General features: G+C 41.6%; 1 protein-coding gene across 1 annotated transcript in view; it reads right to left on the reverse strand.

The window, feature by feature from the left end:
• Positions 1-19,817, reverse strand: part of nup214 (nucleoporin 214) — a 40,002-nt gene that overhangs the window by 3,579 nt on the left and 16,606 nt on the right. Inside the window, 21 exon segments of the mRNA XM_034123068.1 lie at positions 3,742-3,781; positions 4,364-4,512; positions 5,838-6,009; positions 7,559-7,711; positions 7,873-8,110; positions 8,205-8,269; positions 9,501-10,991; positions 11,085-11,137; positions 12,823-12,907; positions 13,090-13,153; positions 13,755-13,818; positions 15,106-15,202; positions 15,554-15,709; positions 16,380-16,682; positions 17,553-17,636; positions 17,732-17,820; positions 18,131-18,313; positions 18,402-18,505; positions 18,606-18,764; positions 18,989-19,138; positions 19,538-19,621. Coding sequence (XP_033978959.1) covers positions 3,742-3,781; positions 4,364-4,512; positions 5,838-6,009; positions 7,559-7,711; positions 7,873-8,110; positions 8,205-8,269; positions 9,501-10,991; positions 11,085-11,137; positions 12,823-12,907; positions 13,090-13,153; positions 13,755-13,818; positions 15,106-15,202; positions 15,554-15,709; positions 16,380-16,682; positions 17,553-17,636; positions 17,732-17,820; positions 18,131-18,313; positions 18,402-18,505; positions 18,606-18,764; positions 18,989-19,138; positions 19,538-19,621 — 3,983 coding nt within the window.

Below are 19,817 nucleotides of genomic sequence, written 5' to 3' on the forward strand. Positions count from 1 at the left end.
GGACCGTCTGTCAGCAGTTAAAGAAGAGACAAACATGAGTTGCAATACATAAAAAAAAAACACGGCAAGGCAAAATGCCCGATCTATAAACATTATCAAATGTGAAAAAATGGTTTTGTGTATCGCTTTGGGATTCTGATGCACTCAAAAATCCCAAAGCTTTTTTTCTAAACCTGCAGACAAAGACTCAAAAAGAAAAAGCAACATAACTGTATAGCAAACATTGTCACGTGATTTCATTTTTTAGCAGTGATCTGTTTTGAAAATGGTCAATTATAGTGGCTTGTTTCTTGTCAGGTAAACATATATGACAGGCCAAAGGTGATATGATATTTCAGTCTAGAACAAAGTGTTGAAGCATGAGAGAAGCCACCATTTCCATACCTAAAAAGTGATACTACTAGCATGGCTAAAAACCTTGAATTTGCCAATATGTCATATATTACAGATTATGTATCTTAATGTATTAAATATTGTGAAATCTGTTAAACTTTTTTTACAACAGTTCCATTCTCCAAACAAGGGTAGGGCTTATACCCGCAGTGCAGCACTGTCACTCAGCACAGAGGAGAGAAACACCACTATTAGCTTTGGATTATCTGGGCAGACAAAACAACCTATTAGGGATGATTGTAGCCTGATGTTCCAGAGGGGCTAGTGCTCACAAATGGGATAACACTGAACTCACAATATCTGTGACCTGAACAGCCTGGCTGGTTCGTGAACGGGAGACCCTTGAGTGACCAGACCCAGCATTAACCACTGGGGAAAGAAAGGCCTGATGACCCCAAAGAGAGGGAGGGGCAGTACCACATGCAGAGATAATGGGTATGTCTGCAAAACTAGGCAGGATGTGCGTATCATCACTCACTGCTGGTGTGGAGGGAGAACAGATATTGAAGGAGGGGTTTGGGGAAGGGGAGAGGTGATTTTGACTAAGCTATTTTTATCTGGATTCCATGAAGACAGCTGCCATCCCTGCGGGTGTCTGTGAGCGTTCCCATCACCAGGAACAGTGACACAATAAGAAAAAACGTAGTGTCACTTTGGAGAATTTCTATTAAAATATATTTTAAAATTCTGCCTTTCATCGAGGCGAGTCGCAGGGTGGGTGCTGGAAATCTCATAAGCTCATCCGCTTTAGCTGACAGCATTACAGACTTTGGGCTCTGTGACTGCCCGTGTGCCTCTTTAAATCGGCCAACTGTAATTCTTTACCTGAGACATCAAAGAGCGGGGTACTGATCAAACAGAATTGTGATCATGTACACACTGCTTAAACAATATATATATAATTTATGAATAGCCATTTATTATTCTCATCTTCAAAGCTTAAGCAGGTAGATTACTGTTGATTTCTATTAAAGTCTATTGGGGAATGTGGATTGGACCATTTGGGCGGGTTCAGGTCACATGTTATGACCCCGACATTCCCGTGCCCACTTCCCCACGATCAGGACCTCCACCACCCGTCCGCTGGAGCGCGAGATAAGGATGGATGGAGTGACAGGGACATGCTCCACAGCCATAAGCCGGGAATGTAATTCTTTCGATGGTGGCCAAATGCCACAACATGGAAGCTCTGATACGAGTTCCTCATCAGCATTCTCCCGCAGCCTGATTTAGCTCTGAATGCCAGTCAATGGATTCCAGACTGAAGACGGAGGAACGAGCTGCATATCAAGGAATTAGCATTAATTAGTGAACCGTGTACACAGGGCCTCAGGCGGGCTGCCATGCTATTCATCATGCCACCTCATATTAAACTGGGTTTGGTTTCACATGTTCCTCTCTGTTAAGGAAATACTGAGCAGAGTCAACTGTGAAATGCTGTTTCAATGCATGTCAAGATGTTTTAGAAAAGGGTTTGTGAATCTTTAGCCCAATCAAATGGCGGAAAACCTAAGTATAAAGTATGAGAAATTATGTTTCAGTTCTCTAATGAGCAGGCTTTAGATCTTTTTTTAATGCTTTTAGCTTTGTGCCTTTCAAATTATGATGACTGCTTAATAAATACAATTTTGAATAGACAAATAATTTGAGAAATGTCATTTATTTCCATGTTTTCATGTAAAAATATACATCAAGCGGGGATTAATTGCATTTGAAAATGAAAATATAACTTTTTCACCTTAGATCACAATTCTTTGGAATTTAATAAAATCTACATGACTACTGAGAGAAACTACTTGCATCTGAATTTGTTTAGCCATGCTGAAAACACAATTTCCAAAAATGAAAAGGAAGTGTCAACTGTTCAGACGCTTGAATGATTTTAGGTTAATGTGTATATGTTTAAAAGTGCAGAAACAAAAACTTAAAAATGCTGGACAAAAAATTAACCAACAATCAAACAAACAAAGGACAATTCTGTAAACTGCATCAGCGAGTTACAATGTCCTATATTTTCTGAAGAAGGCGGTGAGCTTGTTTTATACAGTCTATGGTTTTAACAGGTAGTATATCTTTGAATTCCCTTTATTTGACTCGAATGCAACACACTCTTCTCTCTTTACCCATTATGTGGCACACTGAGCTTGATTGCAGAAAGTACTGTAGCAGTGACGTGGAGCTTTAATAAAACTAGCTTCTCCAACTGGCAAATGTTTGAGCACTTGATCTGGAAGAAGAAATGACAGACAAAGCAGAGAGGGAGAGATTATTGAAAAAGAGTTTCAATGCTTGAAAAGCCACCAGTGGTAGTTTTATTATAAGATTTACAACAAGAGCTTTACAATTCTCCTTTTGATGTTATGGTGCTGTTATTAAAATACTGCATATTGGATCTGGATATTTCTGTCAACATAAGGATGATTTAATAAAATGGTTGGAACACAAATTAGATTTTTAAAAGAAGAGTATAGGAAGAAAGGACAAACAAACACACAGTAGAGCTGTACAGATACACACACAAATACACACCTAATGTGTTTTTTCATATATTAAGATGTTGAACACAATGGATTTAGGTTGGAAATATAAGTTCTGATAACCGGTTGTCTTATTTCTTTTTTGTGGGCTGTTAAGATGTGCGTCAAAATGTTTTTTAAATGTTTTGAGTGTCAGTTATCAATTAAAGCAACCTGTTTTGCATATTCGCAAGAGAAAACTATTAATGCAATCCAATAAAGCATCCCAGCTTAGTAAAGAAACACAATAAGCATTAGGATGAATGTACTATTGGACAAAGTCCCAAAAGAAATGAGTAAAAACGACAGAGAGGAGGATTATTAACAACATGGGAATGCGTCCAATAGGCTGCGCCCGCCCTCGACACACGCCTGCACACTTCACAGGGCATTCCACTGGAACACCCCCCGGGGAACATGGCCGCCATGTGACACGCAGCAGCAAAATGAAAATGTAATCACAAGGGGGCAATTAGTAAGAAAGTTGGACTAAAGCATTCATTCATGCACCACCCGTTTCAGGGACATCGTCTTCCACAGGGGTCAGACTGATTTATATTTAGTATGGGCCGCTGTTTATTGCTTTATTTATTGGATCATCTTTTAAGGCAAGCTTTAATAAATCATTCATTTCCTCCCCTCCCTAATTCAATACGGGGAAATAGCAACAAAGAGAATCCGACTCTAAACGAATAAGGAGACAAAGAATTCATTCAGAAAGGGTCTGTGGGGAATCGGGCTGTTGAAGATATTTGAACTTCACTACAGACACAGCGCGCTGCTGACAGGGAGGAGAGACATGTGGGTCTGTATTCCCGCACAAATAACTTACTGGTTAGCAGACCCAAAGGTGTTTGTGTGCCCGGGGAATCCTAGGAAATGAAAAAAAAAGAAGAAAGGGATTAGTTGGGCGATTGCAGCAATCAAATATACGAAAACAGACAACCAATGCAATTTAATTTCAACGCATGAGTCATCCATAACAAACACATCTATGGTGCTGTGTACGTAAACCCTGAGTCAGGCAAAGCTTTGCTACAAAGGACTTTGGAAGATAGAGACAGAAAAGGCACAGAAAGATAAATATATGAAGGGTGCAGTTGGATGGTGTGATTTACAGTACGTATATGATTCATGAAAAAGCCTAAAAAGGAAGAAAGGAAGCAAAGGTGAATCACCATCTAAAAAATGTGAGTGTCAATGCGTAGTGGAAGGTAAAGTCAAATGTACTGTAAGATGAAAAGAAGGAAAGTCTGATCTCAAAAGGTAAAAAATGCTGAGTCGTCATAACTATTCAACTGTACTCATGTTGGGAGGACTGCATACCAAGTACCCTCGAGACACTGACTGCAGCATACACTATGTAGAAGTGCTGGCAAGGACATTTGAAGATGATGATGATGATGATGAGGGAAGAATAGGGACAAACAGAGCCTCTAAAGCAGTAGTCTCACCTCCCGCCTGTTGTGGCTGCTGTCCAAAGCCGGAGAAGCTGCTGGGCTGAGTCCCAAACCCAGGGCTCTGCTGGGCCAGGCCCCCGAACGACGGAGCGCTCTGACTGGCTAGGGACCCAAAGGATGGGCCGCTGGGTGGTGAGGCAAACCTGAAAACAGAAGCAGACACAAATGTTGTGACGTGGTAGGAGTAACCAGAGGCTACAACTGCTAACAACAACATTTTAATTATTTTCATATTTTAAGGGGTGTGTGACAAACACTAAACCATGCGGCTCAATCCCATTTTACAGCCCTGCTTCATTTATAATGTCTTTTTACTAAGAAAGAAGATAAAAGTGAGAAATTACTGATGCTACCATCCAGAAGGGGTCAGACTGTGTGTGTGTGTGTATGTGTGTGTGTGTGTGTGTGTGTAAGAGTGAGGATTGAGAGACGGGTTTAAGCGATAATCCCACCCATGGACTCTGAGGGAGAGAACAGGGAGAATAAGCAAAACGGGGGGGGGGGGGGGGGAGAGAGAGAGAGAGAAGTTTAATCTGCAGGCAGCCTGACCCGCAGTGAGATTATGAGTGGAATAATCGAGCCGTTCTGCACAGAGCTGCATAGTTTTGGGAGCAAAGCTGTGCTCTCTGTAATACAACGCAGAAAGAAAATCAATAAATAAATAATCTGGAGAATTAGAGTGGGAATTAAAGGAGGGAGGAAAAAAAACATTTTCCAGAACGTTTAATTCAGATTTTAATTGAAAGTCTTTTCAGGTGAGGTGAGAAGAAAATATGTGTGTGTGTGTGTGTGTGTATGACAGTGTGAAAGCATTCTCCCTTATTCAATTAATAAAGTTTCAGGAGGGCTTTTTAAAAATGTCCTGATTTGTTGAATTTGAATCACATCACCACTATAATGTCAATACATGGTTTAACAATGTGAAAGCTAATCTCCGTTTGCCTTATGTCTTACTCTTAGTGACGGTGCACGGAGAGAGAGAGAGAGAGAGAGAGAGAGAGAGAGAGAGAGAGAGAGAGAGAGAGAGAGAGAGAGAGAGAGAGAGAGAGAGAGAGAGATACGAGATATAGCGAGAGAGAGACGATCGGCATAGAGAGAGGGAGCGGAAGCTAGAGAGAGAGAGAGAGAGAGAGAGAGAGAGAGAGAGAGAGAGAGAGAGAGAGGAGAGAGAGAGAACACAGATGTTCTGACTCCCAAAAAAAGCTGCTTCACCCTGCGAGCAAAATCCTGCTCCTATACACCCCCCCCCTGCAAAAAAAAAAAACCTGGTGAAACTGACATTCAGTATTTTCAAAGTAAACATCTGAATGCCAATGCAAATTAGACAAAATGTCAAATTTGATTTTACATATTGCCAAGTGCATCCAGATATATTCCATAAAAAAATGCATTTATTTCTCAATAAATGACCAATGTTGTATATTTGTATTACTTATATACACACAGAGTTTATTATTAAGTTTCTCACCCAAACCCTCCCATGCTGGAGGCCGTTGTTCCCTCTCCGAACACTTTACTAGCGGAGGGGACCATGGGGTTGGCGAAGGAAGGGGTCGATCCGAACGATGCTCCACCACCAAAAGCTTGGGAACTCCCAAAGGAAGGGGGGCTCCCAAACACCGGAGCACTGCCGAAACCACCTGTAGGAGGGAAAATGGATAAGGCCTTAAAAAGGTTTTGTAACAGAAAGCAGTGGAACATATGGGGAGTTACACCGGCCTCAGCACTATTTATATAAAGAAAATATATATTTTTCAAAGGGTTCTTCAGCTTAGTTACAGGATATTTCACCTATGTGGAGGGGGTTTTCTTTTCATACAAGGCTGAACAGTTCTGCTTGGACGCCTGTGTAAATATATGAAATAACTACATTACTACACTACAATAGTCCACATGTGTTCTGAAAGGGGTTGACACTACCTAAAGGGTAATACATGTACACACGTAAGTAGATATACAAATGTTTTTTAATGACATTTCTTATATAAGTGAATACATTTCCCTACTGTATCTCCCAAGAAAATGTCTGACCATGACAAATGCAGTAAGGATATTGTGTCTTTTTGTGTACAGTGAAGTATGTTTGGGAACAGGTTGAAAACAGGATATTCACACCAGCTCAGAGCCTCAGAGGTGGGAGTGGTAGGGGAGAAAGAGAGTTCTGAAATTACAGCCTGGCCAGCAGCATGCCACAGTAAATAATTGATTGAGCTAATGTAACAAGATTACATTCCCTCTACATTCACCAGTGATAGGGCACGAGAGAGCCAAGTATTACCAATATCCCAGCTAAATGATACCTTGGACGTCAACACAGACGTTTTTGTAACCAGACATTTAAAAATGACAGAAGCTCAATTTTAAAATCTAAGTTATCTATTTGCTTAAACTTGCTCAACAGCTAGTTCATTTGCAATTGATCCACTCTAAATAATCAACCAAAGCCAAATGAACCAAATGGCAGAAAATGTTTTTTTCAGCTTCATAGATATAGATATAGTTTACATTTATAAACATGACATTGGATTTAGAAAAACTGGGATGACCCTTTTCCGATAATTTGATAAACCACGCATCTCCATTGAATGGCAGTCTTGAAAACAATCGATCTTAAAAGAGATAATGTGACACTTTCTGTGTTTGAAATATGCAGCAGTACTGCGAGTACTGTTAGAGGTAACATGCATCAGCAGTACTGTGGCAGGTAATGCCAGACTGCCTCACTCCCTGCTCTGCTGGGGCGAGGAGATAAGGGCACTTGCTGTAGCTCAGGTGATAAAGGAGAATGCAATGTCAACAGTCAGCTGATGTGTAAAAGTCGACTTTGTAAAGGTGCTTCTATTACAGTCACCGCACTATCACTGATCCTCACACATCACTAACCCAGAGCCTCTGAGCCAGACCCCAAACATGTCAAACAGAGAAAACCAAACACCACTAATCCAGATACATGTGTGTAAGCGTGAAATTATGATCTAATACCAGAACTGTTTACATTTGTTAGGCCTTTTGCTCAATTTTAATTAAGAAAATGAATCCCTATGATAAGGGGCGCACATGGAAACAAGCCTGGTCTGAAAATGTCAGCATTATAATTTATCTGAATAAAACGTTAACTGCCAGTGAATGACAGTAAGGAGTGAAAAACCACAGTATTATGAGAATACAAAGCAATATGAGCAGATGTACCTGATTTTGCCGGAGATGAGAAGGAGCCAAATCCCTGTGCTGCGACACTCCCTGCCCCGGTGGTGAAGGTCCCGCTGGGTTTCTGCTCCCCAAAGGTGCTCTGCCCAAAGTCAAAGGACTTGGCACTGCTAGTCCCAAACAGAGAGGGGGCACCTACAGAGGAAATGCATATACAGATACATGTGTCTTTCACGGACAGTAAAATTAGGATTTGTTTCTTGTACTGTTACCAATTAGCTTCCAGTACCACTCAATCAACAATATGCTAACAGAAGGGTCAGCAATTTGTTTTTCTTCAGATTGCGTTACTCTACCTGTCTGAGCAGGCTGCCCAAACCCTCCGGGGGAAGCACCGGTGCCGAATGGGTTCTTGTTGGCAGCTTCTTCGCTGGGTTTGCCTCCGAGTCCAGAGAAGAATCCGAGTCCAGCGGTTTGTCCCGCTGCGTTGGCTGAACTTGAGCCGAACAGATTGCCACCAGACGATGGCTGCTGCTGCTGCTGCTGCTGCTGCTGCTGCTGTTGTTGCTGCTGCTGCTGTTGCTGTTGCTGCTGCTGCGAAATAAATGTTGGTTTTACAATGTGTCCAGATGTTTTTTTTTGTACAGTTCTATTTATTGGTTACTATAAATAAATCAGTGGATTATACCTGTCCAAATACACTTCCGTTGCTAGATTGTTGGCCGAACACAGGGGCCGCAGCAGAGCCAAAAGCTGTAATAAGAGAGAGAAGAAAAATCCAGTCATGACTGACACATTGATAACAATGCACTACTAGATGTCACGTAGCCAATGATGCCACCTAAATGTTCCAGTCACCACTGAATGAATATTTTAATTATTTTCCTCCAGTGTCAAACAGAATGAGTCAGCTCTGGGAACTCAGCCCCCCCCCCCCTTAAAAATGTGACAAACTGTGTTTTACTGCTGGGCAGATACATTTCCGTCAGCTGTCCCAGAGTCCCAGACATTCCCACGCTGTGTGGGGAATTTAGAGAATCTTTTGGAATGGGACTACTCCCCTCATGCCACCCTTGTTACTCAGACTGCTGCACCACCCCCCCCAAATATCAGAGCCAGCCCCACACCCCCAGCCAGGCAGGCAGTATATCAAAGGGTGATGATGGTCTTTTGATCAAAAAAAGTGTAACATTTGACCTTCAATCCCTCCAAATGTGTGGGCTGGTCCGCTAAATGAGTTGAATGTTTCTTACAGCCTTTACAGCCCACTGCCCATAATACAATTAAGGGGTTAGCTGAGGTTGTGAGCTTAAATATTGTCAGACACAACTTAACTATTTGTAGATGGTCAGTTCTCATTAGGACATTTAACACCGCTTTGAAGGGACGACAACATCCCCGACTTGTCTTTACAGCTGATTGAATTTAATTTTGAGAAACGTGCATACCCAATTACGTGACAAACCTAAAATGTGTCATTTTCCTACAAAACGGCCACATGATTTCCTATATGAATATAGTACTCAAGATACTGTTTCGAGGTGCATTAATGTAATGAGTTGTGTCAGGTTCAGTTTAGCACTAGCCATTCAAGTGAAATTGATACTATACTTTGTTAAGTCATAAACATGGAAGAAAAATGAAAAAATAAAACATTTGGACAAATCCAACAGGGAGATAAATCTTCTCTCTGGCTGATTGTGTCACTTCAGGAGTTACATTTCCAGTTTTTATACATATCAATAATCTTTAAACTAATAGTTTTGAGCCAGAACTTCAAGTATTTGTACCTTGTTATAAAATAAAATATGCTAAATATAGTAACCAACGCTGTTAGTTCCATGTTTAACACACACATTTAACAACATCTAATGATTGGGATCAAAGCCAAATAAACTTCACTGGGAATTGGGACATCTCTATTCTTTAAGAATCATATTTTACAAGTGAGCATTAAGAACTAAAAGTGCAGACTCACTCTCACCTGAGGGCTGTCCAAATCCAAATCCTGTAGATGAAGATGTGGTGGTGTTACTCCCAAACACAGGCCCTGGCCCAAATCCAGAGCTCTGGCCAAATGCCGGTGCTGTGGTTTGTCCGAACAGCCCTGACCCGGTGCTGCTGGCTGTGTTGGCGCTGCTCGTGCCGAAGGAGAAGGAACTGGCATTGGTGGCAGTGGCGGCACCGAAGAGACTTCCTCCAGTAGTTGCGCTGTTAGAACTCGCACCAAATGCAGATTGGCCAAAAGAAAAGCCGCCAGGTGTTTCAGTGTTGGTGGCAGGTTGGCCGAAGCCACTCACCTGGCCAAACACAGAATTTCCAAAACCAGGTGCAGAGGGTGTACCAAACACAGTTGAGCCAAACCCTGGGGCTGAGGGGGCTGGGGGGGCAGAGGAAGCTGGGGGGGCAGAGGAAGCTGGAGGGGCAGCAGGTTGCCCAAACACAGTGCTAGCAGTAGTAGCTGTGCTAACAACAGTGGAGGTAGGGGTGGTGCCCGCAGCGGCAACTGTGCTGATAACTGGTGTAGCTCCGAGGGAACTGCTGTCCGTTATTGTGGGGGTCGTTTGAGTGAAAATGGAGCCTGGTTTGTCAGAACTGGGCACCTGGAAGGCTGTTGGAGCTACAGCAGGGGTGGGTGCTACAGCAGGGGCGGGGGCAGCAGATGTGGGCACAGGACTAGCGGTCGTGGTGCTGTCTGGGGGGGCTTCTGTTGTGGGAGCCGCACTGGCTGGTGGGACTGCATCAGCTGGGACGGTGAAATAGGAGGGAGGGTATGGGGGCGGGGAGGTTGCGGCCAAAGGAGGTGAGGGCGATGGTGCTGTAATCGCTGTGGATTCTGTGGCAGCTGCATCCTCTGCAGGCTCGGGGGCTGCAGGGGGGCTGGGGCTCTCTACAGCTGGAGGTGGGGTGGGTTCATAAGGTGGTGGGGAACCTTTCAGCTCCTCTGAAGGGTCTGGAGAAGCCGCAAGAAGACTGCTGAAAGACGTAGGTGAAGCCAAGGCCGTTAAACCGGACTGAGGGATGGAGAAGGCCGGCTTGGGGTTTTGTTCAGGGGGCTTGAACAAACTCCCCGACGCTGCCCCCTTGGACAGGTCCGCTCCTGCAGAATCGTCTGCAGACTTTTGTGGGCCTGGAGCAAAGCTAAACTGCGCCGCTCCCTTGCCTAGACCGAGTCCAGCTTCCTCAAAGCTAAATGAGCCAGCGGTGGGTTTGGCGGATGCATCCTGGGCTTCTTCTCCATGGCCCACACGTAGTCCAGAGAAGATGCCCAGAGTTTCCCCCCCAATGGGCTTCAGGGGCTGTGGCTCTGTCCTCAGGGCCGGTTTGTCTCCTGGCATGTTTAGGGGCAGGGTGGGGGAGGCGGTGCCGAGAGCAGGGGAGGGGGACTTTGGGGTGAGGGAGAATGGCTCCTCTGCCGACTGGCCAAACATCATCTTACCATTTCCACCAAAGGAGAATTTATTCGCATCGTTAACTGGAGAGACATAAACAAAAGTCATTGAATGTGTGACCATATGACATCGTCCTCATAACTATCCGCTACAAAGCTACTTTATTGTTTGCTTACCTTGTGGCACTCCAGCTGCCGGTGTAACAGAAGAAAAACTGAAGCCAGTGGCCCTGCAAAATAAATTAAAGTCTGAATGAACCAACAGTAAGAGCATCCTGGCTTGGAAACTGGATGGTGACAGGGTTCCAGTCCCTGATAAGACCACAAAAAACTAGTTTACCACCTCAGCCTTGCCAAGCTACCGGACCCCCAACTGCTCTGACACCTCTTGATTACTACATGTGTTTGTGCATGTGTGTATTTCCGGTGTACTGTATATACTGTAACAACCAAGTGAATATTGAACTTCCCCTTGTAGGAATAATAAAGTATGTGTTTTTCTTCTTCTGTGATGTAACTTATTTCAAACTGGAACAAGGGAACACAGTTGTATCATAGTATTTATTGTAGGGCTGTCAGTCGATTAAAATATTTAATCGCGATTAATCGCATGATTGTCCATAGTTAATCGCGATTAATCGCAAATTAATCGCACATTTTTTTATCTGTTCTAAATGTACCTTAGAGGGATATCTTTCAAGTTTGTAATACTCTTATCAACATATGAGTGGACAAATATGCTTTATATGTTTGTTTATTATCATTTGAACAATGACAAATATTCTCATGAATATTAAACACAACAACCTCTGAACATTACAAATATTCGCCTCAATTCAACCTGGAACCTCTCTCATACAATAATACTGTGTGTGTGTGTGTGTGTGTGTGTGTGTGTGTGTGTGTGTGTGTGTGTGTGTGTGTGTGTGTGTGTGTGTGTGTGGAGACACTGTGATGAATCGTTGGAGCTATGTGCAGCTCAAGGCATATATGCTCGAATGGGAGCTGCCTGGACGCTGCAATCATGTTGCGCGTACGATCCGTGCTGAGTGCGCTGACTTTTCGTACAATGTCCCACTGTCTGGCTACCTGCATAAAGTCAAGTGCTCGGCGCAGTTGTCGGCGAAATGTCATTGAAACAGCTCCTTAAATCCGTTAGCGCAGCTAGCTAGCACCAGATGCTAACAACAACAACACGTAAGGTGTGCCTCGCTCACGCGAGTCGCGCCACACATACACACTCCCTCCCGGTCCTCCCGATGGCCAGTCCGGGCCTGCCGGTGAGCGTGGAAGTGTGGTCTGCCACAAGCGGGCGGCAGGAGCGAGGCTGTCAGCATCAGCTTGTCGATGGTATTTTACACTCGATGCGCTCTGAAACTACGGCGGCCGAGGACAAAAAATACACATGCGTTAATCGCGTTAAAATAATTAGTGGCGTTAATTTTTTTTTGCGTTAACGCGTTATTAACGCGTTATTAACGCGTTAACTTGACAGCCCTAATTTATTGTGATTGTAGTAATGTGTTTTTATTACATGTACAGCATTTTTGGCTCGACCAAAAATCGCTTTTAAATGTGCTATATAAATAAAACTTGATTTGATTTGATAGTGATAGTCACACCCACAGATTATTAGTCAGGGACAGAGGGAGACATCATAATTGGAAAAGTTGATATTTTGCTACTTGTGCTACCCACAAGCTAGTGGTCAAGTGCAATGCCAGGAGAGAGGGGTTTTGATAATATTCAAAATGTTTTAAATGTTTTTGAGACTTTGACTTTCTACTTGGTCTAAACAACAAATACATTTCTGAACATGTAAGAGACTCTTATGTTCATAAATATAAAATAAACTATTTGTATACTCGTTTTATATATTTCTGAATGCTTCTTTAATTTTCCCAAGTTGACCCACCCTGATGCGAAGGCGAAACATTTGCTGGTGTTTTGCTCTGCGGTGCTAGCAGGAGCCACTGGAGCCTCTGTTTTGGATGATTGACCTGAAAGACAACATTATTTAAAGTAAATAAAGATCTATCAGATAAGGTGTAAAATTGTACATATTGTTAATAACTATAAGCAGTGATCTTTAAAGTATTTCATGCATTCATAGAAAACAAATCTGGGCAATAAGGATGACGAATCGTGTGTATACTAAGCACGATGTCTAGGCGGTGCTTACCAAACACAAAGCTCGACTGTGGGTTGCTTTCATTGGACATCTTCTGGAAACCTTGGCTAGGATTCTGCACAGACAGGAAATACATTGGGTATTGTGCAAAACCATAATGCAGAATAACATTTAATACCATTATGTGTATGCAAACAAAGTGCTACATGTCACAGCACAGGCTTGAGTATGTTTGGGTCATTCCCATTCAGTTGAACTTGAGCCTGAACAGCGACCGAGATTTGTCCAAGGAGTTCCCCTGTCACCTAACTGCCATTTGTAACATCAACATGGGAGGGAGCTGGGACATTTCTCACCAGTGCTGTTAATGGTCTGTCTTCACATGCAAACCTGTCAGCCTGCTGTGAAATCTTGCAAGTTGAATGTTCTTTAAAATTGCACGGAGAGGGACTAGAATACTGAGTTTAATGTTTGTGTATTTAAGTAAAAGCATGTATATGGATAAAAACACATGTATGGGTGTCTGCGCTATTCAGTCGAAACTTGGACATTTCCACATCTACTGACATCATTTTCATATGCTTCATCAATGTTTGATTGATTCTTAAAAAATAAGACTTGAGCCTTTCAAAATATTTGTATTATAGTAATATAACTGTTTGATTTGACAAGAGAAAGGAAAAGCTTGGTGAGTGATGGATAGGTTTTGTACTCACTCGTTTGGCCTGGTGAGACGAAACTGTTGAAAAGACCGAAGCTCCTGAGTCTCCTGCTGATGAGCTGGGGAAGAGATCGGAAGGAGAAAAAGGGTTAGGTGTTTGTTTTCCATATGAAACATTACAGTTTATTTACAATTAAGGTGTACATTTCAGCAAAATGTTCACAACGAAGAATTCTTAAATTGTTGGGAACACTTATTTTGTAATTATTTTGTTTAGGTAAAAGAAAATACATCAAGCTGGTAATCATTTGAAGAAAAAGGTGTAAAATATTTTGGTACTATCAAATAAAAAAGGTATATTCGTGCAAAATCGAGGCCAAATGTCATTATGATTTTACTCTCACAATGCCTTGCTTGGTTTGTTTGTTATTGTAAGCAGGCTTTATCTGGAAAAAAAAGCCTCAAGGAGGGATGGCCTGTGAAATATCAAGCAAAAAAAGTGGAGCACAGCCCAGTGAAGCAGAAAGAGTGAAGTGCAAGAGACTGGAAGGGGGAAAACAAGAGACTGTGAATCATGGAATGAATAAAGAGCTTAATAAAAGACATGAAGAAAGCAAAGTGAGCGGGGTAATGAAAAAAAAAGAGACAATCCAGTCTAAATATTCACACTGCTGTGTTTTCAACTGTTTCCCCAACAAATTGTCTTTTTAAATTAATCAGTAAAAAATAAGGTTATAGTCAGCATTGACTTTCATCTGACCTTTTTTTTTTTTACCAGCCCTAGCTCTACAATAAAAGACTGTTGGCATCTGCCAGTTGTGTGCACTGGCTAAGATTAGGTGGAATCAGTGACCTGATAAATCGGGGCCAGGGAGACACACTCTAAACAAACACCGGACCCTCGAGGACTCGCAGTGACAGACACAGGCTACGAGACACAGTGTCTACTCACTGAATCAGAAATAGATCCAAGTGGATGCTGGCATGATTTGATGCTATATATATATATATATATATATATATATAGCATCAAATCATAACATCTTGTGTACTGTATATATATATATATATATATATATATATATATATATATATACAGTACACAAGATGTTAATTAGACAGGAAATATAGATGTGACGGACTATATAGATAAGACAAATACATACAAAATGTGTTTATTATCCCCAATGAGAAACTGTATAGAATATCAATTAAAATGCATGAAAATCACAAAGGACGCATCCTGATATTGAAGCTTTAACAAACTTTACCAACTGTTTTTCTTGGTCCAAAAGTTCCCCTGTATTTACACTAGAAACGAACTGTCGCTTAAGTAGATATCATGGCATAGCTCAAACTAAATCTGACATACCTGAACATAATTGTATATAATCTTTTGTTTTTACCTGATGATATTGGACTGTGGCATGGGAGGCCCTTTGTCCTTGAGCTCCTGAGGCACGTTCTTCAGAGTGGATTCTGTCAAGGATGCACCGACAACGGCTGGAAAACAAAAAAAATTATATTAAAAATAGAACATCTCGACAGGTGATTTTAAATTAATGTTATGTTTCCATGGTGACTTTAGCACGGTTTGAATAACATTGAAACAGTATCAAAGTTATTGTCAGGTGTGATGGGGCAAGCCCTGTGCTGGGATGTAAAGCTATCAGGTTCACATGTTTTGTTCTGGAAGTATGTGTCTCCCCCTGGTGAATTACAGTGTGCATGGCAATCATTTTTTTTACAAATAGCTTCTTATACACGATTACAACCTATTCTGTTCACATTTCAAAATAAATAATAACTTTCAATTGCATTCAAAAGCCGGTGACAGCTGCATGTTCTTCCTACCTGTCTTTTGATTGGCCATCTGTCTGCGTAGGGCGGCAGTGGCTGCAGCCTGCTGTGCGGGGACGCTCCTGTCAGTCGGGGGGGCTCCATGTTTCACTGTCTTTGTGGCGAGGGCAGTGCTATCAGCCCCGCTCAGGTTAATCTTATTGCTCGGAACTGAAACATCAATACAGAGAGCAACATTTATAAAACCAAGCATATCTACTAGTTTTAAGCAGCTGCATTCTCTGACTTTGTTTACACCTGACATTAAACTGCTTTTTTAGTCTTCCAATAACAAGAACATCAGTTCACACCTGGTATTGGATTTGACTCTAGTGAGTGACACATTGTGATTGGATCTCAATTCCCCGCTCTATTTGCTAATTAACACATTCATTATATTGGTGTGCAAAGACTAAATGTGCTTTTGTTTTTAACTGGCAGGAGGCAGCAAAGTGCTTCCCATGCAGAATTCAAAACAGACAGACAGAGTCTATACCTTGCTGAGCTCCAGGCAGACCAAACACTCCAAGAGGTTTGAATTACAAAATATATCTTATGCAACTTTAGAACCACCGGAGACCAAAACGAAGCACATTGGCTTTGAAAATATACTTAACTACAAAAGATATATGGTCATATACGTTCCAGTGTACCACGGCAAGAGGTACGAGTGATGAGATATGTTTTAGTGGTTGTTAATCTTGTTTAACTCTGTCCGCTTGTACGCTCATCACACAAGACACATTTTAAAATCAAGTGTGAACAGGGTCTGTGTTACATGTGACATTTAAAATCTCATTGTTGTTAATGCCTGACAGCTCTAACAGTGTGATCTACTCACCAGGGCTGGCAATAGGGCTGAGTCCAAAGCCCAAACCCTGCACTGAGTGCATTTTGGTCAAAGGGGTGGACTGGATGGCCCCGAAGCCTGGCTGGATAGAGGGGGTCCTCACGACTGTGGGGTGGCGGGGGGTGGACAATGCTGGAGGAAGGACAGAAAGGGGAAGGGGTGCCAACTGTAGCTCCTCTTCCTCCATCTCCAAGTCAGCTGGGTGGGGCTCCAGGGACAGGGAGGACGAAGAGCTCACATCGTCCAAGTCCTCGTAGTATTTAGGGGACAGGAAGGCTGAGCGGGACAGGTTGGCTGGAAGAGAATAGATGAAGAACATTTAGAACAGAAACAACGGTGCAACTATAGCTGAATTATGCTAATTTTTTTAACACGGTAATCACGTCAACATCTCATCATGAATCTCATCGACATCAAGAAGCTGATTGAAGATTGGATACGATTGATTTTTTTTAATGTTGCTTCTATTTTAGCGTATCTTGATACCTGATTTAACAGGTTAGCAAGTTGTCTCTTTACATTAATAAACAATCAACTCTTAAACCTTTTAAAGTGAATATTATTCATTTTTCTTTGACTGACAGGTATTTTTTCATTCAAACCTTTATTTAACCAGGTGGTCCCATTAATCTCTTTTTCAAGGGAGACCTGTCCAACATGGCAGCAAGTAGGTTACAACATGAACATAAAACAACAGATAACACAAAAGGACATCGTATTTTCAGGGCTACATTTACATACCTAGAGACATTGACAAGTACCAACAGTATCAAGTATCATTGCACCTATCCGAGCTTTAAAAACAGGCAGTGGAACCAATTTGCTCAGTTTCAAACCTTTTTGAAGACTGTTCCAAGCAAGAGGAGCTGTGCACATAAAAGCTTTGTTACCCAAGTCAGTCCTTGCACTTGGCACATGTAACAAAACCACATCATGTGATCTCAGGCAATAGCTACCTGCAACTCTCTGTGTGATCAGAGAGCAGATGTAAGATGGGAGTTTACCCAACATTTGATTTCCTTTGGGATTTTTTGTAAAGCTTAAATACATTTGGAAGTTTTCAGGCAACCACACCTTTCTGGTCAGTATTCCAGATTTACAAAAACAAACATCACAGGATATTAGAGTAACTTGTGGAAATGAGTTTGAGGATGATATGTGTACCTGGTGCAGTCGAGCGGACAGGAGGCATCTGCCCCTTTGAGAGGAAGTTACGCAACTGGGACTGTTTCACTGGCGATATCTTGACTGCGGGAGATACATTTACAGTCAGTACATGTTGCAATTAAGAAATGGGATATCATTTAATAAATCATATTTATAAAATATTTAAACATTGATACCTGGAGACTTGGGTTTGGGCATAGGAGGGTTGGTGTCCAGCCTGGCTTTCAGGAGTGCATCCCTTAAACTCTCAATCTCGCTTTCCAAGCTGTCGTAAAACACAGAAACAAGTAGTTAAAGTTGCAAAAAAAAAGATTCTAAGAGCAATTTGCTTTTTACTCTACGTATCAAATTATGAAAACAAATAAAACTAAGGTGAATTTATTCAGTTTAATTAATCCAAAACTACTAGATTTGATTTCTAGCCCATGCAAGTCAAGGTTAACTTGATATATAAAGTCAGTGATTCCTAAACCTACTCCGCAGTATTCTCTCTCACAATAAACTCAAGATATAAAACAAATGTATGCCAGATATATGAACATTATTTCATCCAAACTGCTCATTACAGCTCTTACCCAGTAGCAGTTTCTGCAGCAGCAGCACTGCAGCTTATAGTTGGAGCGGTAGTCTTGTTGTAGAGGCGCAGAGAAGTGAGCTGTTTGACCAACTGGTCCAGTCTGTTCTTCTGCTGGTTGATGATGTACAGGTTGTTGGCCAACGTAGTGAACAGACCCTCACGCCCTGGCACGACCATGTGTCTGTGAAGATCATGATTTTTTTTTAGCAAATTATACCCCAAATCTTTGTAGTATTACATTTTCAAAAATATTTCTTTATGCTTCTTACTTCTGTTTTTTCTTTTTCTCCAGGTGTTTCTCCCATTCCACATCCAAAACATCATTGACATCTTCCACAGCAAACATGATGTACTGGTACAGCCTTCGTATCTCCTACATAAGGAATACAATTGATTAAAGGCTATGAAGGGGAAGGGGAAGGTGATTGGTTTAAAAGATTCATGAGAAGTATTCATTTATGCAAATGTTTCACCTTGAGTCGTTCCTCGCTGCGGGGGTCCAGAGGTTTTTTGTAAAGCAGCTGTCTGTAATTTCTGTCTCTGCTCAGCTCACTCTGGGTCTTTGCCTCTTCTGCCCCAGCAAAGCCCTCCAGTAAGGTGGTCTTCAGTGTACCAATGTCCCCATGGAGAGACTGCCGATCAGAATAAACAGATTAGAAGATGCTTGCCATGATGTAATACCCTACTATAACCACATTCAAAAGTTAGCTGTAGTGCTGTTGTTTTTGAAAAAAAAAACATGTCTATTTAAAATACTGTAATCAAAAAAGTCATTATGTTCTTTGAAGAAATAACATTATTATAACTATTTGGGGTTTCCCAGCACCATGTTTTGGTTTTCCAAACGCGTCCTTACCTCTGTTGTCTCCTTTATCTCGAGGGTGAAAATATGGAGGTCCTCTGACTCCTTCCTCAGCTCCTTCATCTCATCATTTGTGCCGACCTTGAAGTCAGCTCTAGAGCTTCGAATCTTCAGATCATCTAACTCCTTCTGGAAGTGTGCGATCTGATGACAAGTTAAAGAGATTACAAAAAAACGTGAGGACTGATTTCAAAACTTGGTATTCATAAAACGCTATCTTAATCGTGACCGAGAATTAAATATTAGCATGATGGTTTGACTTATATTTAGATTTTTGTGAAATGTAGTCTACCTGGTTATTACAAAGCATTTTGAAAAAAGTGCCAGATATGATGACCTTATTATCTCTTTTACTGTTCAATCTGGATGTGTCATATCTTCATGTGACATTGGTTCTGTCCATTAATGTAGTTGAGTAAGCTAGCAGTTTGTAGCAATCATTATGCTAGTATTTTCACATATAGTTTTGGCCATGCTACTTTCAAGGTCACAAAAAGTAAGTGGTGCATCGTCCTCCATCGTGTACTGTTTGATAAAACTCACCTCTTCAAATATGCCAACCATAATTGGATCAAAGTCTTTCTTTTGCTGTAGCTGCTTCTCCAAGGCCTTGATACTAACAGCTGCCTGCTTTGAACATATTAAATAAATAAAAAATACAGTAAAGTCAGTAAAAAAAACACACACACACACCAACTAGTTCACACAAAGTTAGTTCAAGCAAAAATTCAATTTGCAAGCATTTCTGTAATGTGATTTAGTTACATTTTCCTTCTGTCACATAGAGTTGATTTCAGATTGAACATGCTGTTGCTAGTAGCAA

The sequence above is a fragment of the Trematomus bernacchii genome, unplaced genomic scaffold (genome assembly GCF_902827165.1).
Source record: "Trematomus bernacchii unplaced genomic scaffold, fTreBer1.1, whole genome shotgun sequence".
In the NCBI taxonomy this organism is placed as follows: Eukaryota; Metazoa; Chordata; class Actinopteri; order Perciformes; family Nototheniidae; genus Trematomus; species Trematomus bernacchii.